At 51.1% G+C, this 25,877-nt stretch overlaps 1 protein-coding gene across 1 annotated transcript in view; it reads left to right on the top strand.

The window, feature by feature from the left end:
* DPP6 (dipeptidyl peptidase like 6) overlaps positions 1–25,877 on the top strand; it is a 545,484-nt gene that overhangs the window by 469,990 nt on the left and 49,617 nt on the right. The window contains exons 9-14 of the mRNA XM_081800883.1: positions 5,458–5,658; positions 7,374–7,412; positions 12,390–12,497; positions 13,853–13,944; positions 14,780–14,827; positions 16,511–16,629. Coding sequence (XP_081657009.1) covers positions 5,458–5,658; positions 7,374–7,412; positions 12,390–12,497; positions 13,853–13,944; positions 14,780–14,827; positions 16,511–16,629 — 607 coding nt within the window. The remainder of the gene's footprint in view (positions 1–5,457; positions 5,659–7,373; positions 7,413–12,389; positions 12,498–13,852; positions 13,945–14,779; positions 14,828–16,510; positions 16,630–25,877) is intronic.

Here is a 25,877-nt window from a genome sequence, read left to right as displayed (position 1 = left end):
TCAGTGAGGTCATATGATACATGTCTTTCTCTGATTGACTGATTTCACTCAGCATAACACCCTCCAGTTCCATCCACGTCGTTGCAAATGGCAAGATCTCATTCCTTTTGATGGCTGCATAATATTCCATTGTATAAAGTGCTCAACATTGCTCGGCATCAGGGAAATCCAAATCAAAACCTCAGTGAGATATCACCTCACACCAGTCAGAATGGCTAAAATTAACAAGTCAAGAAACGACAGATGTTGGTGGAGATGCAGAGAAAGGGGAACCCTCCTACATTGTTGGTGGGAATGCAAGCTGGTGCAGCCACTCTGGAAAACAGTATGGAGGTTCCTCAAAAAGTTGAAAATAAAGCTACCATACGACCCAGCAATTGCACTACTGGGTATTTACCCCAAAAATAAAAATGTAGGGATCCAAAGGGGCACCAGCACCCCGATGTTTATAGCAGCAATGTCCACAATAGCCAAACTATGGAAAAAGCCAAGATGTCCATCAACAGATGAATGGATAAAGAAGATGTGGTTTATATATACAATGGAATATTATGCTACCTTTTGTTTTTAATGTGCTTTGAAAACTTGCTAAATATTTATAATTCTATGAGATAATCACCCAATATTTCTTTTGTTTCACAATGTTTTTGTCACTTAATAATCACTTCTGATATTTACTTCAAATTTGTAATCAAATTAATAGTGGTTTTGGACTATCTATGGATGATTTATTTTAGGGATTATCTTCTTACATGCCTAGCTTTTAATTTTGAGCCTTTTGAGTTTTTTTTCAGTATAGGGTATATTCAAGTAGAAGATACTGCTTATTAAAAACACCGAAATGTTAAATACGCCCTCAACCTAGAACAGTAGAGAAATTTGATATCCGCCTAAATTTTGATCATTTGTTAAAACATATTTCCTTATTACTAGGTTATAGTGAGATTTCTCTTTCCTTAGAACTCAAAGATTCTATCAGAACATATTTAGGCATTTTATTAACTTCCCTGGAATATGGAAAACCCTTCTCACCTGCACGTTCAGATCCTGTTGTGCGCACGTCGCCGTCTCGTCTCTGAGTTTGGGAGATGGTTCCTCTCCCCATCACTGTGGTTTCTCTGCAGGAAGCTCTGACGGCCTTGGACAGGAGGACAGTCCCTGTTCCTTCCTTTCGCCTTCCTCTGCCTTCTGGGAGAGCTTCCCAAATTTTCCTCAGTTTCTCTGAGTCCAGTTTCTCTCACCTTTGGATTTGGTTTCCCTAGAGTCTTTCATCTCCCCTCTTCATCTCATCTTATATTCTTTTTTTTTTTTTTAAGATTTTATTTATTTATTTGAGAGAGAGCACATGAGAGGGGGGAGGGTCAGAGGGAGAAGCAGACTCCCCGCCCAGCAGGGAGCCTGATGCGGGACTCGATCCTGGGACTCCAGGATCATGACCTGGGCCGAAGGCAGTCACTTAACCAACTGAGCCACCCAGGCGCCCTCATCTTATATTCTTAGGGTTATGTTCTGCTTTTTTTTTTTCTTCAACGATTTTATTTATTTATTTCTTTGACAGAGAGATAGCGAGAGCAGGAACACAAGCAGGGGGAGTGGGAGGGGGAGAAGCAGGCTTCCCGCCGAGCAGAGAGCCCGATGTGGGGCTCGATCCCAGGACCCTGGGATCATGACCTGAGCCGAAGGCAGACGCTTAACGACTGAGCCACCCAGGCGCCCCAATATGTTCTGCTTTTATGTTGTCAGCGTAATTCCTCCTTCCCTCCATCTGTGTTGTATGACGACCTTTGCCGTTCTCCACACCAGGAAGGAGACATCCACGCATGCCTGACACCTGGTAGCAGACGCCACGGGAGGGTTATTTTTGACTCTGAAATTTGGGGGCTGCTTGAACCTCTCAGATGGAATCAGAAGACAGAGTCTAACCTCTCCATCTGGTGTGCTCCCTGGGCAGACTTGAGCGTCTTCTTCTGCCTTCTTTAGAATTTTTTTATTTTTGACATTCTAAGTCAATAGGCGTCTATGAAAAATCATGATCCTCGGTAACATTGAGGTAGCAAAGGTTTGACTTCCCAAATTTCTGGGTGGTGCAAGGTCAGGGTTTCTGAGGAAGGATGAGTTCCCGGGGAGGAGAATCATATTCTCCTGCCTGGCTGCTGCTCGCCTCATAGAGTGAAGCATGGGCTGGGCCGCCCGTTTTATGGTTTCACGCTTCTCCAGCTGTGTCATGGTTGCTGGAGATTTTCAACACTCACTTTTAGGGGTATTGTGATTTTGTGTCTTTTTTTGTGGTTTAGAGGCAAATTGACACAAAGTTGGTAAAGGCTACCTCAGATTTGCCAACCGGCTGTTACTGTGTGCTGGAAATCCCCATGTGTCCGTGCAGTCAACACCGAAACAGGACAATTGATCAGTCCTTCCCCCTAAATCACCAGGAGTAGCCTGACAGACTTGGCCTCGGTCCTTGCCCCCAGCCCCGTAGCCCGCATGTAACCAACAGCTTTGAAATTAGAGAAAATGGAAAGTGTGTAAGGAACCAAGAGAACTTTCTTATCTACTCCTGGATTCTTCTTTTTTTTTTTTTTTTAAAGATTTTATTCATTTATTTGACAGAGAGAGAGAGAACAAGTAGGCAGAGAGGCAGGCAGAGGGAGAGGGAGAAGCAGGCTTCCCGCTGAGCAGGGAGCCCGATGCGGGGCTCGATCCCAGGACCCCGGGATCATGACCTGAGCGGAAGGCAGCGGCTTAACCGACTGAGCCACCCAGGCGCTCCCTGGATTCTTCTTAAGGAAAGTTTCAGAAATGGGTAAAGTTTGTATTTTTCTTTCCACGAACATATGGTGTCAATACAAATCTTACGTAGTGGAAGAGTGTCCTTCTTTCCAGAGTGTCACTTCTCTATGAGGCTCTGGAGATCATCGCTCCTTTTAAATTGCCCATCCCTGACCGTGCTTTATCTTTGCAATTTGACTTGATTTTTTAAATAGCCAGAACTTACTTGGCATGAAGCCCAGTCATTGATGCAGTTCACGGGATGAGGAAATGTTGGTTCGAGATGAGATGTTGCTGTACGAGTAATGAGATCGGTGTGAGGTCCTGAAAGAGACCAGTGTTTTGACCATCGGCAGCACGGCTGGAGGCCCAGTAACCGCCCAACAGTGAAGCAGTGCCACCTACTGATACAGAGATATACTATGTCATCTTTATGGAGTCCTTAATAATTTTTATTGTTTCAAGAGTTCATTATATTTCATCACCATAAAATCTCTAAGGGTGCCATCAGTTTGTTTGAAATTCATATTATGCAGAGGAGGAACTGAGGATTCAAGTTGCACGTGAAGTAAGGTATAGAAGCAAAGCCCGCGGGCACCCACCCCTGGTGGGCGCTGCACCTGTCCTCCATCGGGGGCCCCGCCAAGGTCCACACAACTAAACAAAGTGGGTCCAGGTTTAACTGTCCTGATCTGTCGTGCAATTATTTCTTCTTTTCCACAGCATGCCTCAGATCACAAATTAGGAAAGTAAAAGAAAGACTTCTATTTGGTCGATACGAAGATTGTGCAAAACAACACCATAAAACCTAGAAAGACACATAGGACTCGTGAATGTTTCCAAGAAAGGGGTCCTCCCTAACCAGTGTGAAGTCCGTGGGAAAAAAAAAAAACAAAAACTAGTCCTTCCACGAGATCTGACTTTTTCCTCCTTGGTTTTATCCAGATGAAATATGTTTGCTCATCACTGTGAATTCCCACACCACACCCTCAATATGAATGTCTGCATCCGACAGGCCCCACGGTCAAGGAAGACAGGAGTTTGCTCGCATCCATCCCCGTGGCCCCTCCAGCTAGCAGTCTCTAGCATCTACCGAGCAGGGACCCAAGGATCGTTTATGTTGCAATTTAAAAATAAGAAGTATTATACATGAAGCAAGGGCTGGGCCCAGACCCTGAGTTATTCTGAAGGGCCAAGCTAAATATTTTTGTGCCTATAAATATTCAGGGAGCCGATCAAAGAAATGGGCTCTGAGCCCTCGGGCAGGGCAGCATCCTCAGAGGACTTGCTGAGAGGCCACGCTCCTTTTCAGAGCAGGAGCCTGACGGTGTTGTGTGAGAAGGCAGATCCTGTACACACACGGACCCAGGTCCCCGAGGCCTGGGGGCTTGCTGAGCAGATGGTATGAGCAGATCCAGCCCTATTTCAAAAATCACAGCAATTGAGAAGGTTGAAAATCATAAAAGTTGGATCATGCCTGAATGACATCCTCACCAGCCACGTCCCGAGTAGGTGGGCCAAGACTTGGATGGGCAGCCAGGGCCTCCCCCACCCCCCACGCGGGAGGTGACAGCCTGAGTCAGCTCTTGACTTAGGTTATTTAAAGTTTTGATTAACAGGTGGATTCGAGGAATAGAGGACACAGCAATTTAATCTCCTCTCCTACTTAACCCAAGCTTAGTTGAAAGCACCTGGTGATTTAGGCCTTTCTGTTGAAAAGTAATCATTGGGCGAACTCACGTGCCTTTCCAGCTTGCTAGTCATTGTCTAGAGAATGTGCTGCTGTCTTTAGTGATAAAGGATCTTGTAAGACCACAAAGTAATCCTTCTGAACAATAGATCTCATTATAGATATAGATGGGGTAGGTGACGGAACAGGGTTAGCTGGCCTCTAGAACATTCTTGGAATTCACCCAGGGATAGTCTTTCTGTACCGTTGTATTTTTGGTATTTTCTTCTTCCTCTTAAAGGTGTATATATATATATATATATATATTTTTTTTTTTTCCCCTAAAAATCCCGTGTTAGAAGGGCTCTGGGTGGTTGAATTACTTACCGGAAGCCCCAGTGCCCCCCATGCTAAGTACAGGGTAGCCTAGAACACTGTGGTATTTGCAGGTTTGGGTGAAAGCAGGTGCGTGACATCTAGAGTGTCAAACGAAATCTGCCTGATGCCCGGAGCCATGAACCAATTTCCCTAATTAGCTGGCGAATGTCCCTGGGTGTTCTGCCTTCACAGCAGAGGGAAAGGGACACAGAGCCTTCCTCGGCGTGCCCGCGTGTTTTTCCGGCATCTCACACTCTGTGAGAGCCTCTCTCCCCAAGGCCCTCCCGGTTCTCGCTCCGCCGGCCCCTCTGGAACCTCCTTGCTGCCTCCAGGGAGCTGGACATGTGCGTTTGCCCCGGGCTGTGGCAAGAAAATCAAGCCAGTAGATCAGCCTGGGCTGCAGGCTGACTTACAAAACCCCCGGGGCAGCACCGAGGCACGGCCGCCACCTGGCAGACGGGCAGCTGGTGGTTGGGCCGAGCGCACTGTGTACGCGGGGAGCAGCCCAGACAGAACCACACTTCGGCGCCTCGGGACTTAGTTTCCCCGCAGAGTTCAGCATCAACGCACATGGTGGGGAAACCCCACTCCAGAGCCTCGCGGCTGGTCCATCCCTGACGCGCCCCCACCTCTGGCCCCAGCGTCCAGGGCTGGCATGTGCCCGGCTGCTGGCGTCCGTGGGCAAGAGCAGTAATTCCGTGTGTTTGCGTGTTTTCAGGGAGTACTACATCACCATGGTGAAGTGGGCCACCAGCACCAAGGTGGCCGTCAACTGGCTGAGCCGGGCGCAGAACGTGTCCATCCTCACCCTCTGCGACGCCACCACTGGGGTCTGCACAAAGGTACGGGGCAGGGTCAAGGACCGATGGCCCGAAGCAGCGGAGGCGGCAATGGGGGAGGGGCAGGTTGGGCTTGGGCACCGCTCACTGCGCGCAGATTGCGCGGGAGCCTGCCCGCGGGCCTCTGCTTTGCTGCCACCTTGTGGATGAATTGTGTACTGCTGCAAAACTCACGGCGGAGCCACTCAGCGACCCAAGGAGTCCCGTCCTGGGACCTGTGCGCCCTCGGCAGTCTATGGATGTGTTACTCCCCTTTACCTGTGCCCACTGCTGTCTCACGACGACCATTCCCCTCATTTTCCAGTGGACATCAGGGAGGGGAAGGGGTGGCCTGAGGCCCTGGGACCCAGGTGGGGCCAGCATTGCTGCCTGGCCTCCCCCTTTGGTTGGCTCTGTCCTCCCGCCGACCCGAGCCTGAGCGCGCCTGGGTGGGTCAGCGCCTGGGTGGGCCGGCATCTGCTGAGGCCAGCAGTGTTTCTAGGGGTCTCAGGCTGACTCAATGTGAAGTTAGAGAAGGCAAATGAACGTGCGGAAGCCAAAATGGAAAATACGCACAGGAAGCGAGAAAGAATGGAAATCCAAACAAGGCCTGGCCGCTGGGCAGAGCAAGGGAATGGCCCCGCCGTTGCCCCCCAGCCTGCAGCAAGCACACCCTCCTCCCTGTGGGCTCAGGATCTCGGCACTCCAGGTCGAGCCCTAAGAGGCCGACCTCCTAGTGCTAGGTTAAAAAAAAAAAAATCAATTAAACTCCATTAATCAATCCAGGCAGGTGTTTCAGAAACTCCTTTTAGGACCACACGTTTTTATTCCCCAAGTCTGCAGAGCAGCTTTGCTGTGGCTTGGGGGGCCTTGAAGCCACTCTGGCCACACCAAGCACGGCATCGAGGTGAGCTCAGGGATCTGCTGTCTTCCCGTGGGTCAGGGATGTGCCTCTTTCTCGATGTGATCAAGAGCAGATTCTGGGTTATGCTGATGGGCTTACGGAAGGGAAGAAGGGAAGGAGTAGACACGCGGCCAGGAAGCTGGGAATTGCTGGTTATCCACACCTTGTCTCTTCTGTGCCCCGACCTGTGCATGTCAGCAAAGTAGCCCCTTCCTGCCGCTGGTCCACGGACAGAAGAACCCCCACCCCCCCACCCCCAGCAGCTGGAGGCCAGACCAGCACCGGGAGCAGGGCCCCCCTCTTGCATAGCCGTCATGCTGGTGTTTTCTGTTTCGTTTTGTCTTCCATTGTGCATCTTTCCACACGGTCCTGGGAGATTGACTTTTCATATACATTTTCAGTCCTTTTAATGTTTTGGGCTACCAGGCTTGTTCTTCAGAGCTGCGAACTGGACATGTGAGAAATGTCCACACGCGTGCACACACGCACACACGCAAATCCCTGCAACAGTGTGGCACCTGAGATTTGCCTTTAAGTGGGCCCCTGCGTGGACAGGGAGGGCCCCAGGGGTAGGCGTGCACCGTCTTCCAAGGGACTCCTGCCCACCATGGATACGTCCCCGTTGCTGGGGCGAGTGGCGTTTGCCTGGTTCGGGGACACGTGTGCGGGGCTGCGAGTCGCAGCGGGGACACGGTGGAGAGCCGGGACGCCGCCTGCCCGGGCCACAGCCCCATCTGTTTGCGCGGCCACCGTGGAGGGGCTTCAAGCACTGCTGCTCACAGACACGAAACATGCAAACGCAATCCTTTTCTCTAATGCTTGTATCTCATTTCAGAAACACGAGGATGAAAGCGAAGCCTGGCTCCACAGACAGGTAACTCCCCCACACCTGAGTCCCCACGCTCTCCACCCGCGCCAGCCACCAGCGTGCTGGCTTCCCGGGTTTTCACAGCCCCACGGAGCCGCACAGCTTCCTGCGCCGGGGGGGCGGCGGGCGGCTCAGCCCATCTTGCCCTTGCTCCCCGTGGCCTCGAGCACCACCGGAGAAGCACAGAGCCACGGGAGATAGTCGTGACATCTTCCGTGGGGAGATCTCAGGGCTCAGTTAGAGGGCTGGCCTTTTGGAGAATTGTGACGAGTCCAGAGAAGTTGCCCAGTCTGCTCTACCGCGGCCAGAAGGAAGGAGACTGCTTGTAGTCCGTTTCTCTCCGCGTGCTCTCGGCGTGTCCCGTGTGAGGCTGGCCCCGCTGCCGTGTGGCCTGAGCCTTCCTGGGGAGCTGGCCTCAGAGCCACCCCTGGGTGTCCCGTCCCAACGCGGGTCAGAAATGCGCGTTAGCCAGGCTCTGGGGGCTTGAGATTCGAGGAGGTCGGGCGAGGCTGACGGGGACGTCCTCTGCCCCAACAAAACAGGTCAAACTGCCCCAATACAGCAAAGCTCTCAGCACTGCTGTTTTCTGTCCTCATCGCTCTGCACATCCCAGCAAAGAACAGGGGAGAATGTTTGCGAAGTTTCCTTCCTTGCTGTCCAGCCTCCTGGGATGAAAACTGCCTGAGGATTGGTGGGGAGGGTCAGGAATCGTGGTGGAGCGGGCACAGGCGTCCATTTTTACTGACGTGATCGACCGGGGTCAGGGACTGCTGGTGACACCTCCTCCATGTGGAATGGTGGTTGGTCCCCACCTCCCTTCACTAAATCTGGGGGGCAGCCTTGTAAGTGGGCACAGCTGCTTTCCAGACTCCTCCTCGCCAGTCTTACCTGAAAGAGGACTAGCCCAAGTGCCCACTTCTGTTCCCTGCGTGTAAGTCTGGGTGCCAAGTCCAAGCCGAGAAGATACCAAGAACAGGCAAGGGCTTGAGAACCCTGTGGCGGGAGCTGGGAAGTTCCCAAAGGCCCCCTGGACTCGTGACACGAGCACAGATATCAAATATACATGCATCAGACAGAACGTCAGGGAGGTTGACGTGAAAGAATCAGAAGAGAATGCATTATCTATCTGGTCGTCTGATCAACCAGTGCTTACGGATCATACCAGGCACCGCACTAGTATCAGGCTCTTCTCCTGAGCCCCTGGCTAGCAAGTTCGAGAACACCCTTCCTTTTCTCAGCTCAGTGACGCTCCGTTGTACGGATAGACCACAGTTGGTTTATCTGTTGATGGGCACTTGGGTTGTCTCTGCTGTTTGGCCATCGTGAGCAGTGCAGCTAAGAATATTCATGGAGGGACAGGAGCTGGACAAAAGGGCCACCTTCGTGTGATCCCGTGAACATGAAATGTCAGGAATAGATGAGTTCACAGACAGAGCTGCTGCTGGCTGCCAGGGCTGGGGAGGGGCACAGGGATGAACAGTTTCAAGGGCCTGGGGTTCTATCCCAGGGGATGGAAATGTGCTGGAACCAGAGAGGTGCTGGTTGCACGACCTCGTGAATGTACTAGGTGCCACTAAATTACTCACTTCTATTAAAATGTTTTGTTTTATGTGAATTTCACCCCAATGCCTTTTTTAAAAAATGAATCCACTAGAGCAGTTCTCAAAGAGTCACAGGGTAGAAAGGGAGATGAGAGGCGCACATGAGTCCAACGTGTGGCGAACGGAAGTAATCCTAAGATACATAGGAAATGTGTTCAAGTGTTAGCGGTCAGCGGGGCTGGAGCAGGGAAACAGAGTGTGACCTGGGGGGCAGCGCTGGGACCCCCTGGAGTCGGGGGCAGCTTCTGTATCTGAGTAGGAGGGGGCGAGCGAGGGGCTCCTCGCTGCAGCCCAGCGGTGTGTTATTCTCCGGGAGTGGGGGCGCTGCTCCGTGCACGGCAGCTTCCCTGTCCTCCCGCCATCCTGGCTGGTCCTCGTGGTCCTGAGGCTGCAGGGCTGGGCCGCTTTGCTGTCCTCTTCATCAGCACTGCAGGGACACCGTCGGCACTGGGATGTTTCTGTATTTATCAACGTGGCGTCCTGTGGCCACCTGGGAACACCATCCACGCTCCAGACAGACAGCCCGGATGTGACTTAGGAAACCAGATCTTCCCAAGCAAAATCAAGTCAGCACTTAAAAAGTAGCATGAAGAATTGCACTTCTAAAATGTAGACTTTAAGGCACTTACTGAGCAAACAGCTAACGTTTTTAAAACAGCCATTGGAAACCACGTCATGCCGTTTTGAGTGGAAGATGGCACATCCCATAAAGGAATCGCTTCCTCCAAGCTGGTGCATCCCCGGGTCTGGTCCGGCGAGCGTGGGGAGGCCCTGATTTCTGTGGGTACCACGCCTCAGGCATCACTAACGCACAACTCTGGGGGCAGTAGGAAAATCCAGTTTCAACAGTTTCTCATGACATTCCTTTCAAAGAGATGTTTCCTAAAGGAATTGATGGACCCTGGCTTTCAATCTGTAGCCTTTCTTTTTTTTTTTTTAAAGATTTATTTATTCATTTGAGAGAGCGAGAATGAGAGAGAGTACATGAGAGAGGGGAGGGTCAGAGGGAGAAGCAGACTCCCCGCTGAGCAGGGAGCCCGACGCGGGACTCGATCCCGGGACTCCAGGATCATGACCCGAGCCGAAGGCAGTCGCTTAACCGACTGAGCCACCCAGGCACCCTCAATCTGTAGCCTTTCTGAATCCCTCAAGATACCATGAGGTTCTGGAGGGTGAGTTAGGAATGTGTTCAAGGCTGACAGCTGTCTGCTCACCGAGCAGGGCACCGTATCCTGGAGAGAACAGTGTGGGACGTCCCATCGACCTCGGGAGACCCAGTCTGCTTGGATCAACGGTCTTCTGATCCCTGGCTGCCAGGCAAACAGGGGTGGGCTGGAGCAGACCTGAGCCTCCATCCCCTCTCTTTTCCTCCCCTGTCCTTCCCGAGGCTGCTGCATGGACCCCACGGGGATCTCCATGAGCCAACAAAAGGAGACGAGTGTGTGTGTGTCCCACAGGTGGAGGTCTACCCAGTTCTCTCTCTTCTAGGAATATTCCAGAAGAATAGGCAGCCCCCCCACCCCCCACACACACACATATTCCATCACCACCAGCCATGACCTTGCAGTGTCATCCTGATGCAGATCCATGGGGATTTAGTGTAGAGTCCCAGAACCCATCCTCTGGTTGAAGGGTTGGCCTATGGGCCAACATCTGACAGTCTTTCTTCTTTTACCAGAATTTTGGTTTTGTGATTTCAGAATCCAGGCTGGGAGATTGGGCAAGGTGAGTGTATCTGAACCACTCTCTGGAAGGAATTGGCAAACACGATACAGATAACTCACGACGAATCTCCTTCTTCACTGATCTGCTGCGAGTGGCGTGGAGAGACTTAGGCCTGGTGCACAAGAGACTCCCTGTTAACGCAGAGAGACTAAAACGCTTCCCCCAAAACCCAGGAGAGTCAGAAGCAGGATTAACATCTGGATCCCTTCCTCAAAAACCATTGCGCTTTCTCACTGAGAATACATTTACTGCCCAAGAAACCAGGTCTCCGAGAGGCTCGGGGCTGGTGCAGAGCCCTCCCTCATCAGTGTAAAGATGACATCAAAATGATGAGGGCCTTTTCAGTGTAACAGCAAAGCATCTGGCCAAAATTAATTATTTATTACTTTCATTCAGAGTATTTTTCTCTGCCAAAAGTGCAAACATTTCCCCCAGAAAACCGAGGCAATATTGCAGTATCCGTCCCGCGGTTGGCAAATAGAAGGACATTTAAAAAGCCAAAGTCACCTCTCGCTTTCCCATTCCCTCTGCTTTTAAATACCACGCTGCCAGCTCTAACTAGAAAAATAAATATTTGCAGATTAAAGGTTTCATTTTATTGCAAATATTCATGAAGATTAAATGTCATTTTAATCACGTTAGTTTATTTCTCTGGGCGCATCGCATTTGCGGGTACGCATTCACTCATTGCAGGGAAATGTGTGCTCCTGGCACCAACTGGGGCTTATTTACCATTTGTTCTCAGCCCGCATTAGCGTGGAGCTCCTTGAATCAGAAAATATGTATCGTAGCCAACTAATTGGCGTTCACGGATGGAAACTTCCAGGCTGGAGCTCCAGAGATGCCGAGGTGCCGCCGTAACAAATGCCTTTTCCCCACCGAGGGTTAGCCGGACCCTGGGGCCGGCGGGGCTGAGCTGTGACTGCTCGGCGTTGGGGGGCCACGCAGAGATGAGGGCAACGCGCTGCAGGTCTCGGCTTTGAATCCAGCCTGGACTTCCTTCCCCCAGGGAGAGCTGGGAATGCTGATTTCTTTCCAGGGAAAAGTGGTGGCGGATCCCAGCACACGCCTGTGTGTGTTAGAGGTCCCTGAAAGGACTGTTCCCTGCACCTGCATCTTAGAATGTGCGAAATTTGTCCTTCTCTTTTTACTTGTCACCCTGGTGGGCTATTTGGTGTGAGATAGGTTTTATGAAATAAAAGAACAAAAGACAGGACCGAACGTGTAGAATTCATGTTTAGGCAAAATCAGATTTGTGAGTGTTCAGAACCACGTTCTTCACGATGGATGATAAATCCCCTCCCCTCCCTGAGAAGTCCTGCCCTGCCCTGCGCTGGGCTTTCACTGAGCTTCCCGCACCCACAGCCAACTCTGTCCCGTCAGCCTATGCGCACACAAGTCCGCTCTATGGATGCTTCTCTAACAAAGGATGTTTTTCTCTGTCTCTGCTTAATTCCTCAATCTTCCTCTTCTCCTAGAAGATAGGTTTGACTCGTGAGTCCCAAGGAGAGGAAAGGCCCCACCCACCGTTTATTCTTCCCACCGGATCTCTCATTAGAAATTACATAGAAAATGGATCTCAAAATGTATTTTGTCATGGTCAACCTCTTCAAAATGAAGCCTTTTTATAGACTACGTCCTTTGCTTTCATCCACAGAATGAAGAACCGGTGTTCTCCAAGGATGGCCGAAAGTTCTTCTTTGTCCGAGCCATCCCACAGGGGGGACAAGGAAAATTCTATCACATCACCGTGTCGTCATCCCAGGTAATCTTGACCGTTTCTAAAACTCTTTGCTGTGCTGGTGACAGCCCCTCGTGGTGACCGCTCTGTGCACTCTTGTCATCTGCAAGGGCCCCGGAGTGAGCCCCAGGTTCGGGCACTGGAAGGTAGGTTCCTGAAGGTGGGGCAGAATGGGGCTCACAGGGGCGCCTGGGTGGCTCAGTTGGTTAAGCGACTGCCTTCAGCTCAGGTCATGATCCCAGGGTCCTGGGATTGAGTCCCACATCAGGCTCCCCCTGCTCTGCGGGGAGCCTGCTTCTCCCTCTGCCTCTGCCTGCCACTCCCCTGCTTGTGCTCTCTCTCTCTCTGTCAAATAAATAAATAAAATCTTAAAAAAAAAAATACAAGAATGGGGCTCACAAAGTCCGGGGGTCCTGCTCAGAGCAGTGGGTCGCATTGGCCCTTCCTATTATGGCTCAAAGATCGCTCAACGATGGCACTTCTGACAGTGTGACAGGAGACTATGGGACCTGAGGACTCAGGTCTACGGCTTTGATTGACGATTCTGTGCCCTCCACCCTTCCTCCCCACCCGCTGGGCTGTCCCCTTACCCTCTGTCCCAGGGCCCCCACTGCCATCCAGACTCCCCTGCTCCCTGCAGGCTCTCCCTGCTCCCAAGACCCCCACGGGCCCCACCTGACTTACTCAGCATCCGATTCCCACCTGCCCCCCCAGCACCTGCCATCCAGCACGGAGGGCCTGTGCCTCACACCAGCCCCTCCACGCCCCATTCCAGATCACACCGTTCCTGCCGAGAGGGTCATGCATCCCTCCCTTCCAGTTTATTGTCATAATTATTCTACTCTGTGAGGCACTCAGGGCGAGAGAGTGCAACACTCCGTAAAACGGTTTCAAGCCATCCTTGTACATGATGGCAGAGAATGGCAGACATGTCTCCTCCCTCCCTCCCTCCCTCCCCACTTCCTTTCTCCTCCGTTTCCTTGCCCCGTTTCATTCCCTTCCCCACATTTCTCTCTTTCCTCCCTCCCAGTCTCCCTATGGCAGAGACTCCAGTAGCGGGATCACACATTGTAAAGAACGGCATCGGCCACCTACGCAGCATTCGTGTCTCAGGAGACACGTGTGCTGCGGCTGGAGGCATGGCCGTCGGGGGAGTGGGTGGCGGGTGCCACGGACGCGGACTCTGCCAGTCCCTGTGTTGCTGACGTTCAGAGAAGGGGAGAGGGCTGGGGCCCGGGGTGGTGGTGAGCGGAGGCTCGGTGGACGGGCTGGCCCCAGGCGGGGGGCAGACGGCACCCCCCGTGGTGCGGGGCTCCTGGGTTAGGAACGAGGCGCGGGTGGGGCTCGCCAGCTCCCCCATGTACCGTCTGGTGCTTCAGCCTAACAGCAGTAATGACAACATACAGTCCATCACCTCCGGGGACTGGGACGTGACCAAGATCCTGGCCTACGACGAGAAGCGGAATAAGATGTGAGTAGGGCCGGCTGCGGCAGTGGGCAGGCCTCCAGCCCCAGGGCCCGGGCCAGCGCTGCAAGACGGGCCCTTCCTTTCAGTCACACGGGACTCCCTAGGTCCAGTGTCTCGAGGGCCCCACTTCCAAAGTTGCAAGACACTGAGCAGGGGGAGCTGAGCGGCCAGACCTGCAGGGAGAAATGGGTGGCGGTCGCAGCAGGCCTGCCGTGTGCCGTTTGCGAGTTCCAGGCGGTGCGCAAAGTGCCCCGGGAGCATCCTCTCATTCCGCACAGCGGTCCCATGGGCTCTGTTACAGGCTCCCCTGTCCAAAAACAAGCAAGCAGAAACGATGAGAAGTTAAGTCACTGACCCCAGGTGATTCCGATTATTCAGACGGTAACGGGGGAGCTAGCGCGCAGCTCAGATGGCGGAGGCCAGGCCGGGATGCCGCTCCTCCTCCCTGATCCTGTGACCAGAGTCCAGGTCCCGCCCGCGCTCCGCGTGGCAGGTGAACACCACTCCTCCGGCGTCGTTGCCTCAGGCTTTGAGATTACCTGGCTGGGTCCTGCCCCTCCAGGAGGCTAACAATCTTGTAGAGAAATTCCTGCATCTGAGTCCAGGGACACGCGTCACCATCCTCACCCCCGGCACAGCCCGCACCCCTGCCCCCGCTCCCAGGTGTGTGGCTTGTGGCTTTCCCCGCCTGCACACGCGGGGCTGGGCCTGAGCAGGAGAGTCGGGCCTGTCCCCATGCACCTTCAGAAGTCCCCGGGAAGCGCAGGCAGAGCCTGGCAGTGGAAGGCAAGCCTGCCCTGGAGCCCACTGATCCCTGTGCACCTGCTGGTCTTTGCAGCTACTTCCTGAGCACAGAAGACCTGCCGAGGAGGAGACAGCTCTACAGGTGCGTGGGCACCGACCCAGGAGGTCCTCGGCTTGGCCGCAGGGCACCAGGGGAGGCGCCGGGCAAACCCCCCACAGGGCAACCCTGTAACGTCCAGAGACTGTGAGCAAGAATTGCAGAGACCACCGCATGTGAAGCTTTTCTTTTTCTGCTTCTGTCAAACGAGCTCCCCCGACTCACTTTCTCGTGTTGATAACCGACGGTCTTTCCTTCTCACTGTTGTTCAAGAATGATTTGGGGCGCTCGTTCTCAGTGGGTTTGGTCGGAGGCAGGTCTGGTAGGGTGTTTGCCGGAGGCCAGCTCTACCGACCCCGCATCGTGGCCGACCCGCTGTGACCCGGTCAGTTCCGTAACCTCAGAGAAGGCAGAGGGGGTGACATCCGAATCCTGGAAAGGAGACTTCTCCCAGGGTCGGTCCCTCTTCAGTGTTGCCCCAGTGACTGTTCTCCCCAGAGCAGGTGTCGGGCTCTGCGACAGGGTCACCAGAGGTGGAAATAGGGCAACTTTTACTTGCTCGATGTTTTCCAGACTAGAAGGAGGTAGCAGCGGGTGGGTGGTGGCCTACATGCACACCAGCCGCCCCTTGTGGACCTGAGGGCCAGAGAGGGTGACTCACGGTCTGGATGGAGCCAAAGTCTGGCTTCCCTCCTCATGGCGGGGACACTGGAGAAGCCCATCAGGTGGACCAGCAGCCCCTCTCACCCGCCGGTGCATATGCTGAGAGTGTAAAAGCCGGGCTCAGGGGAATCCTTTTGGAGGGAGGAAAACTGGCAAACCCATGGGTCACAGGCAGGCTTCTCCGTGTAGCCCTGCGTGTCTGCCAGGATAACTTAGATCAGCCCTGTCCCCCACAGGATGGAAGGCGATCAAGGCAGACCGCCTACCTTCTCCTCTACCTTATACATAGGCTAGAAGGCCCTCTTCTGTCTGACACGAAGGATCAACCCCTGTAGACAGGTTTCCGGTGGGGCCTGGGGTCAGAGTTGACCCTTCCCCTGCAAGATGCTCAGGCAGGAACTCCCTCCAGGTGTGTGCAATGACTCCTCGGTATCTTCATTTTTGGAAACACATTTCAGGCCTTCTTGACGTGAAATTAAGCTTGCCGAGCGTGGTCCCGGGGTTCCTGCTCCCCCGGCCCCACCGAGTGAGGAGCACCAGCTCTCGGTGCGACTCTGCGGGAGATCCCGCTCGGAACGGCCAGAGTTCAATTCAGCCCGTGTCTCTGGGGTTCCCGGGGGTTCCTGACGTGCCGTGCGCCAGCGCTAGGCCCTCGGAGACAATCCAGAGATCTGGAAAGCCATCTCCTGCTCTCCAAAGGGCCTGGGGCCGAGCACTGTGCGCCCCCCCGCCAGTGGGGGCGCACGGGCCTGATGAACGCGCGGGTGACCCAGTGCGCACCGGAGAGCGCGCCCCCGGAGAGCAGAAGTGCTGAGAGCTGAGCTCTTCGGAGTTGGGGCGCCCGCCGGGCAGGAAGCTGGACGCAGAGCGGAGCGTGCCGGAGTGTTCCGGGGCGTTCCCAGGGAGACGATGCAGAGGCCCAGCGCGCAGGCGCAGGCGCAGGCGCAGCGTCAGGGACTCCGGAGCGCGTGGGGAGCACTGCAGCCGGGCTGGGGGTCTGCACCGTGTCCGCGACGCCTGGTTCCCGCCGCCTGGGTTCACGGCCCGCTGTCTGTGCTCCTCCAGCGCCAGCACGGTGGGCACCTTCAACAGGCAGTGCCTGTCCTGTGACCTGCTGGAGAACTGCACGTACTTCAGCGCGTCCTTCAGCCACAGCGCCGACTTCTTCCTGCTCAAGTGTGAAGGTAAGCCGGGGCGCGGCAGGCCAGCACGCCGATGGTGGGCAGGGGAGGCGGCGGCGGCGGGAGCGGGTCCCAGAACGGGGAGGAGGGAGTCCTGCCCGGTCGCTGGTATGGGGGGCCGCCAGCAGGTGCAGTGTTGGCCAGCGGTGGAAGCGTGTCCCAGAACAGGGGGTTCTGCCCGGACGCCGGTCCGGGCTCCCACCAGCAGGTCTCGGCACCGACCCTCGGTGGGTCTTACACCTTCCCTCATGGTTTACAGCCCATCCCAGTGTTTGCACGCTGTTAATCCCAAAGCTCATCAGCATTTTCCACAAACAGTCCTGGGAAGTGGGTGAGTGAGTATCTCACACCTTGATGAACGCAGGCCATGTAGAAAGGTAATAAAGGAATTTCAAAGATCAACTTCTCAAGCATATTTAAGGATGGAGGTGATAGAAAACAGTCTCAGACAGGAAAAAAATTATTCTCCTGTGACCTAATTCACGGATGATTTATCCCAGAAAGTTCCTAATCACACCAGTCAGCATACACAGAATGGTAGCCATGTCCCACAGTGGACAAACCAGTATCTTTGCATCTTGTTCTCCTATGCTAGAAAGATAAGGTATGAACCCATGAAAAGGTAAGTGCTAATCAACATGGTTGTTACAAAGTATATGTCAAAGAAGAGCCACTGAGATCGCCTCAGAGGATGAGACCATGCCGCAGATGGGACTGACCAGGCCGGGAGCAATTCAGTCCTGCGAGTTGTGGGTGGAGAATGGAGAATTTTTGCTGGAGCGCGGTCTCGTTATCCTCTGCCAGGTGCTCACCAGGGCACGACCTCACCCTCTTTTTATGAGTGTCTTCCAAAGTCTTGAGAAGCCATACAACAGGACGACTCAGCCCCCTGGCCACCACAGGCTCAGCCCCAGACATTCTCCCAAGATAATGGGGAGACAAACGGTGTGCGGGGGGCCTCTGAAATACAACTTTAGCCCCGCCTTGGCCCCTCGAAGGTTATTACCAAACTCCACGGGAAGTCGGGTGTATCAAGGTCTCCTGGTTGCCAGGCCAGCGACTCCTGCCGCCCCATGGCAGGATCTTTAGGAGCTTACAACTTGGGGAGATGTGGAGGTTTATGTGGCAGAGATGGGAAAATGGCAAGCCGGCCCGCCAGGACCTGAGACAGCAGCCTGACTGGAGCCACGAAATCAGACATCTGTAGTCTCGTCTCCAGGAGGAGAAGCGTCCTAACAAAATGCAGAAGGGAGAGATCGAAGTAAACTTAAAAAAGAACGTCCCAGACAAGGATCCGTCATTTAAAATCCATTTAAATATTTAGTGTGTTGCCTTATGTTAACATCAGCATAAACTAGCTCCTTGTCTACAAAATTTCTCTGAAATATTTTTTTTATATTAACCTATTTTCTGGCTAAAGTAACTCAAATTCCCAAATTAACCTTGCCCCCAAAACCTAATCAAAACCTCATTTTGAAAAACGGATTTTCTAAAAAGACCTAAGTGTACAAAGCCTACAGCAGCGAACCCTCGGGCCCCAGGCGGGGTTAAGGGGACTTAGCGGCCGTGAGAGCTAATCCGGGTCCTGCCTCCGGTGTCCTCCACCAGCATTGCTGGTAATTGCCACGGGGTGAAGCTCCCAAAGAGAGTGATTACACTGTCCAAGAGTCTGATTGCTTGGGGGTTGTGTTGGGGACGAAGAAGCAAGGGTAGGCTCACGGATGAGGTGGCACCTCAAATGAAGGCGAGCGTGGGATTCAGAGCGTGAAGTGCAGTGTAGTGGGGAGGGTGCAGCATGAGAGGGGCATGGGGGTGCCCTGAGATCGCGTGGAGGGTCCCCTCACAGCCTGGGAGCCCCCATCTGTCCAGCTGAGCACTGAGATCGCATGGAGGGTGCCCACCCCACCCCCAGCCTGTGAGCCTAGATCCAACCATAAGGGCTTAGAGATCATGTGGAGGGTCCCCACTAGGCCTGGGGGCCCCCATCCGTCCAGAAGTGCTGAGATCACACGGCAGGTTCCCCACAGCCTGGGAGCCCCCATCCGTCCAGCGGAGTGCTGACTTGTGTGGAGGATCCCCCCACTCAGCCTGGGAGCCCCCACCTGTCCAGCAGAGGCTTGCATTTAAGAAGTCCCATTTAACAACCAAAATTAAGTCTCAATAATTCTATTTACCCCCATGTTTCTCAGCAGAGATTAAAGTAGGCCCATATGTGTAGCCCACAGTAGCGTTCATTAAACTTCGTCCCCTGTGTATTTCTTTCACACCCCAAAGCTACTCTGGAGACTCCTATAAGCCTCTGACCAAAATAATGTCCCCACCCCCGGCTCGAGAGGCTTTCCTTCTCTGCTCCTGCAGCACTGGGTAGATTAACGTGGCCTCTGAGACGCAGCCAGAACAGCACCACCAACAAAGAATCCTCCCCATTTGGGCTGAAGAAAAACATGATGACATTAGTGGATTCTCTGTGAATTAGGGGAGGGGAGATCGGGGAATGCTTCACGTTCACAGCTGCTCGGCCCGTCCACAGGGAGCTGTGAACGGTTCAGTATGGACAGCAGAGGAGGTGGTAGCCCAAGGATTTAGAACCAGGACAGGGTGGACAGCAACCAGCCAAGACAGATGCCCACTCAGCGCAGCCTCGGGCCACCACGCGGCGGGGTCGGCGGGGTTGGGGATCATGCAAGCGGCTGCAAGGTCGCAAAATTGCAACACCCCCATATAAACGCCTCTGCCTGTCTATGCACCTTCCATTATGAGGGGTTTTGGTGAGTTCATCTGCTGTGGCCCTATCCCCTTAACTTACAGGACGGTGCTTGGAGTGGTAACTGGATCCCAGCTGACTGGCACCGTCAGTTGTCTGCAGGGAGTGCGGCTGTGTAACTCGCCCTTTGGCGTGTGGTCCTTCCCCTGGCATGCGGTGATCTCCTCCCTCATCATCACACTAACTTAGTCTCATCATCCTGTGCTGTCTTCTCCAACACTTCTTAACATTTATAGTCTGTGCTTTCTCGAGGCTTGTCATTTCTGTATTTCTGTATAATTTTTTAAGATTTTATTTATTAGAGAGCACGCATGCACACAAGTGGAGGGGGTGGAGGGAGAAGCAGGCTCCCCGCTGAGCAGGAACCCCTCCCCCTGAACTCTGGCTCCATCCCAGGACCCCGAGATCATGACCTGAGCCAAAGGCAGATGCCTAACCAACCGAGCCACCCAGGCACCCCTGTAATTCTTAAATTCTTAATTTTTATGATGTAAAAATTTTAAAAGGCATACGTTATTTTTATACTTTTGCACACGATAGATTAAAATAGCGTAGGTGAGGAAAGACTCATGTTTGCAATGCTTACGCCCACTCCTTACCTAGCGAGGCCCTCTTACGTGTGCCAGTATTTCTGTCTATAAGACATGGGTTTCAGATGGTCACTGAATGCTTGCGTGAGGAACACCTGTAAACCAGATGCTGTAGAACCTTGTGGAAATTCACCCATATATTTAATGTACAGATGTTTAGATTTCTTTCCAGATCTCTAGGGTCTGGCATTGAAGCTAGATGCATCCAAAATACTGTGTTATGATGTAACACTTTATAATGATTTTCCAGGAAATATCAATAAGCTTTTGATTTGCACACTTACTTGTCTTCTCACTGACCCACTAAGAAGGGTGATGATGGAAATACCTAATATTTGCTCAGCTCTTCACAATTTGAAAAGCACATTCCTTATATTTGGTGTTTCTATTCCCATTTCTGATTCCTTGCAATTTCTACTCTAACACAAAGAGATCTTAGCGTTCCCTGCACTGAACATACTGTCTCACACTTCTGTGCTTTGTCTTTGATGGCTCAGCGAATGCCTATCCCTTCCCCAGAGCTTTCTCTGGGTAAGGGTTGGTTTTTATCAGTCCTTTGGATGAGCTAACCCAGGCAGCGTGGGCATAGCTGTGGATTCATGCTCAGACCAGTATGTGTGACGGGAACTATCGCTGATTCCTCATCTGTCCTGGGCCACCAGCTCAGAAGCCTGGCTGCGTCCCCCGCAGAGCTGGGACATGACCTTCCCATCTTAGATGACCCCAGTGTTATGTTTGAGGGAAAAAGTACTCACTTTCTGTATTCGTTTCCTGGAGCTGCCGTAGCATTACTACCAGCTGGGTGGGCTTAGAGCAACAGAAATGTACTCTCTCACAATTCTGGGGACCAGAAGTCTGAAAGCAAGTTGTCTGCATGGTTAACCCTGCTGGAGGCTCCAAGAAGGGACCTGTTCTGTGCCTCTCCCTAGCTTCTCGTGCTGCCAGAAATCCTTGGTGATCCTGGCTTGTAGATGCACCACCCGAATCTCTGCCTCCAGAGGCATGTGGTCTTCTTCCTGTGTCCCTGGACCCCAATTTCCCTCTCCTTGTAAGGACACCAACCATAGGTAAGGACCCACCCCACTCCAGTCAACTTCATCTTAACCTGATTACATTTACAAAGGCCCTATTTCCAGATAAGGTCACATTCACAGGTACTGGGGTTAGGACTGCAACATCTCTTTTAGGGGGACACAGTTAACCCACGACACCTCCCTTGTGTGACTCAAATCACCTTCTTGTATAAGAGAGGAAAGAAACCCTGTTGCTGTTTTTCTCGGGGACACGCATTTAAGGGCAGCCACATTAGACTTGGTGATAGAGACTGTTCCTAATGGCTGTGCCACTTTCTAGAATGAATGAGAGGAGCCGCTGAGGAAAGCAATGGGATCTAACCCATGTTAGAAGATTCAGAAGATAATGCTGGCATGTTAGCAGAAGCGTACATTTTTTCCAGAAATTCTTCTTCCATGTCAGAAAGCAAAATGAATGCTCACGTCACACGGTGCTTTGAAAAGTAGTTAGGGTTTTCTCCTCCCCAGCTGAAGTCAACCATGAGCCACTGAATCAGAGCACCCGTTTACATAATTTGAGTTTTGCAATCATAGCTCTTTTTAGAGAATTGGATTTTTCTCTTCAAACTGAATCCCAAGAGCATGATTCATTTTCCTTCAAGTTTGTCAGAAGGACTCAGTCAGTCCTATTTCTAAGAAACGACTGAATTCCACCAGGAAAATGGGACCTGTGCATTAAACAGTGTTTGCTATTTCATACCAAAACAGTTTCATGTTTTTAAAAATTAATAAATTTCTTTTTCATGGAACCCAAGATGGAACTCTAGCTTTTCTTCCTGTTGCGAGTTGAGAACAGAACAACCTGTGTTGTGAATCCTGCTGCGGTCCTGGCCTTCACCTCTCTTCCGTGTCAAGTTGTGATTTAGGAGCCACTTGCCAGTGGTTGAGATGTTTGGTCATAGATTCAGCAACTCAATTTATCAAGACAAACTTCTCCATCTTGAAGTCAAATTGAAACAAAATACAATGACATAAGCTTAAAATAAAGCGAGTGACTCTATCCAGATGACTGTTCTTACTATTAAATGCTCGGGGCTCTATCATCTCTGTCGCTGCCATGGAGAGAGACAAATCGCAGAAATGGAGAGCAACGAAGGATGGAATCGGAGAGAGTTGGCTAGAAGTTGGGCTCCTCCACTCACTAGCTTTGTGACTTGGGCACGTTGGCTAGCCTTGCTAGACCCTCCATTTACTCGTCCTGAAAACTCGGGCAACAACAGTACCCACAAGGTTGTTGTCAGGGTTGATGGAGATAGCAACGCACATGGAGGACTTAGCATGGTGTCTAATACACAGTAAATGTGTAGTAAATGACAGTTAATACTGTTGTGATCACGGTCACCATCATCATCATCATCATCACCTTAGTAATCAATGAAGAGTGTCTTAGATGTCCGCCAGTTCCTGACTCAGCATCTGGAAGGTGGGGCTGATGCTACAGATGGTTAACTTCTGTGAAATTAACAAAACAAGTCCCTTACTCAGTGTTTCCAAATGTGAGTGGCCATCTGATATCTCATCAGGTGGTGCTGGAAGCCCTGGTTCTGCCCTTACACTCACAGGGTAGAAGCTTCCAAAAGTGACTGTGGTTGCCAGAGCCACAGAACCTTAAGTTACCCCTCTGTAAGCATGGAGTTGAAGAATCTGGTGGCTTCCAGAGTACATATGCCAAAGGGGCCCTCCACAGCCGGTTCTTGGCAGAACTTAGGAAGGAACCAGATGTTCTTTCTTTCTTCAGCACTGGGTAATTTCTCTCTGTGTGCCATTTCTTCTCTCTGCCTTTACTCCCTCAGATGCCCAGTATTCCCAGCCACCCTGGCCACATCCTAACTTCGGGGGATGTAACTGAGGGAGAAATGCACACTGAGGTGTTATGTTATGTTAGTTCTCCCTGAGTTTTAGTCAGAACGAAGCCATGAATGGCAGGGATGAGAAAGAGGTGTTGGCCTTGCAGACCAACCTCACTTCACTGAAAGTCACTGACTACAGTGCTATAGATAAGAAGGATGCTTTGGCCAAGTCCAGGCTCAGTGAGGAAGAACGTCATGAGCAATTGGTTGGTCATGTCTGCCACACTTAGCAGTGAGGGAGGAGGTGGTGCCCACGCACCACATATCTGTTACTGGAAGGAATAGAAATGGTTACTGATCTTGACACCACTAGAGAAATTTTCCTGAGGGAATATTGTTGCCCAAGGTTTCTGACTGAAGGACAGCTGTTAGTCATACATCTTTTGGAATGAGGAGACGATAGCTCCAGACCCCTCCAAAGTGGCCCAGAACTAATGCTGGTTCACACCCAGTCCTCCAGTGCATATCTAAGCAGGTGCGCCCTCTTATAGCCTAGCCCAGTGTAAGCATTAAATATTGTCTTCCACTGAAATTATTTCAAATAATTATATATAGTGGGGCCAGAGCTAGAAAAATAATAATCTGCATCCTCATTGACAAAACTATATTATTAGTTCAAACACATAGGGTGATATCAGTCCCCTACAACAAGATTTTGAAAGGGAAAAGCACATGGTTTGCTTCTACAAGCTACCTAATCCTCTAGACATCTCTTAGACCAAGTTTCCAAGGCATTAACCTGGGCTGCCCTTTTTAATTTTGATTTTGTCCAAGTGAATGTTTGGAACCAAGTTTCAGACTCCTTGGAGCATTGCTAGTGTGTTTGTGAGGAAGAACATCTGTTTAATCTCTCAAACATTTGGAGCTACTCCCTTTGAGGCTGTGGTACCAAGAACAAGGGAAGAGATTTTCAGGGCCAGTTATATCATTAGTATAATATACATGAATACTTTGGAAGATGTTAAACTCATTAGTAAATGCTGCCAGACTCCAAGCAAATCACTCAGTTGGAGCCCTGTTGCTCCTCAGTAATAGCCAAACAAGTATCTCCCTTGGGAAAGAAACTTCTCACTTTCCCAGCTGACCCCTTCTGCATCACCAGGCAAGTGTCTGACCTGTGCGAGTACCAGGTGGCAGGGTACTTTCTGCAAAATGGAAAGTCTTTCCTGAAAATGTGCTCTTTGAAATGTCGATTGACAATAAACAATACCATTCAGTGCAATTATAACAGCTCTGTGATCCACATACTCCTTTCATGCCCACTGCCCCAACTCCAGCGAGTTAAGAGCCTGTACTCATCAGGTTTCCTTCAGGCTCTCCCTCCAACCAGCCACTTTGCTTGGGACCACCACATCACATTCCCTAAAGTGTATTTTTCTTCAGAGTGGCTTCCCGACCACATACGTTTCTCTCTTTTCTACACTAAATGGTAAAAGAAACACAAAATTAAAAAATAAATGGCACCACTGGGTCACCAAGAAGGGGGCCACCAGCAGACAGAACAATGAAGAATTTTTAGAAAGTAAATAGAAATAGATCACATTGAGAGTGAAAGCCAAAGCCTGGGATATGTAGTGTGATTGATGAAGAATGTGACTACAAAAAAAAAAAAAAAAAAAGTAAAAACAATCAACAAAACTAAAAGACAACCTGCAGGAATGGAAGATGTTTGCAAATGACCTATCCAATAAAGGGCTAGTATCCAAAATATGTAAAGAACTGATACAACTAAACATCCAAAAAACAACCCAGTTAAAAAATGGGCAGAAGACATGAGCAGACATTTCTCCAAAGAAGACATCCAGATGGCCAACAGACACATGGAAAGATGCTCAACATCACTCTTCATCAGGGAAATGCAAATCAAAATTACGATGAGGCATCACCTCACACCTGTCAGAATGGCTAAAATCAAAAACATAAGAAACAACAAGTGTTGGCAAGGATGAGGAGAAAAAGGAACGCTCATGCACTCTTGGTGGGAATGCAAAGTGATGCAGCCACTGTGGAAAACAGTATGGAGGTTCCTCCAAAAATTAAAAATAGAATTACCATATGATCCAGTAATTCCACTTCTTGGTATTTACCCAAAGAATATGAAAACACTAAATGGAAAGGATACATGCACTGCTATGTTTACTGCAGCATTACTTACAATCACCGAATTATAGAAACAGTCCGAGTGTCCAAGGACAGATGAATGGATAAAGAAGATGTGGTGGATATACAGTGGAATATTAAAGAATGAAAAAGAATGAAATCTTGCCATTTGCCACAACATGGATGGATCTAGAGAGTACTATGCTAAGTGAAATAAGTCAGTCAAAGAAAGACAAATATCATATGATTTCACTCATATGTGGAATATAAGAAACAAGACAAATGAAAGAGACAAAATGAAACTAAGAGACAAACCAAGAAACAAACTCTTAGCTACAGAGAACACACTGAGGGTCACCAGAGAGGAGGTGGTGGGGGGATGGGGGAAATAGGTGAAGGGAATTAAGAGTGCATTTCTCTCTCTCTTTTTTTTTAAGATTTTATTTATTTATTTGACAGAGACACAGCGAGAGAGGGAACACAAGCAGGGGGAATGGGAGAGGGAGAAGAAGGCAGGGAGCCGGATGCGGGGCTCCGATCCCAGGACGCTGGGATCATGACCTGAGCTGAAGGCAGACGCTTAACGACTGAGCCACCCAGGCGCCCCAAGAGTGCACTTCTCTTGATGAGCACTGAATCATGTAGAGAATTGCTGAATCACCATGTTGTACACCTGAAGCTAATATAACACTGCATGTTAACTCTACTAGAATTAAAATTAAAAGCTTAATTGAAAAGAAAAAAAGAGTAAACTCACTCAACAAAATATATGCCCTCCCCTAAATTTTTTTTAGTTCAAAAGAAAAACTGAAGAGAGGGGTCATTGCACGCCCCGGTTTTCCAAGAAAGCCAGATAATGCCTGACAAAGATAAT

This window comes from Leptonychotes weddellii, chromosome 12 (assembly GCF_054177405.1).
Source record: "Leptonychotes weddellii isolate Sample4059 chromosome 12, ASM5417740v2, whole genome shotgun sequence".
Classification (NCBI taxonomy): Eukaryota; Metazoa; Chordata; class Mammalia; order Carnivora; family Phocidae; genus Leptonychotes; species Leptonychotes weddellii.
Note: the sequence above shows the minus strand (reverse complement) of the source record. Positions and strands in the feature narration are given on the sequence as shown.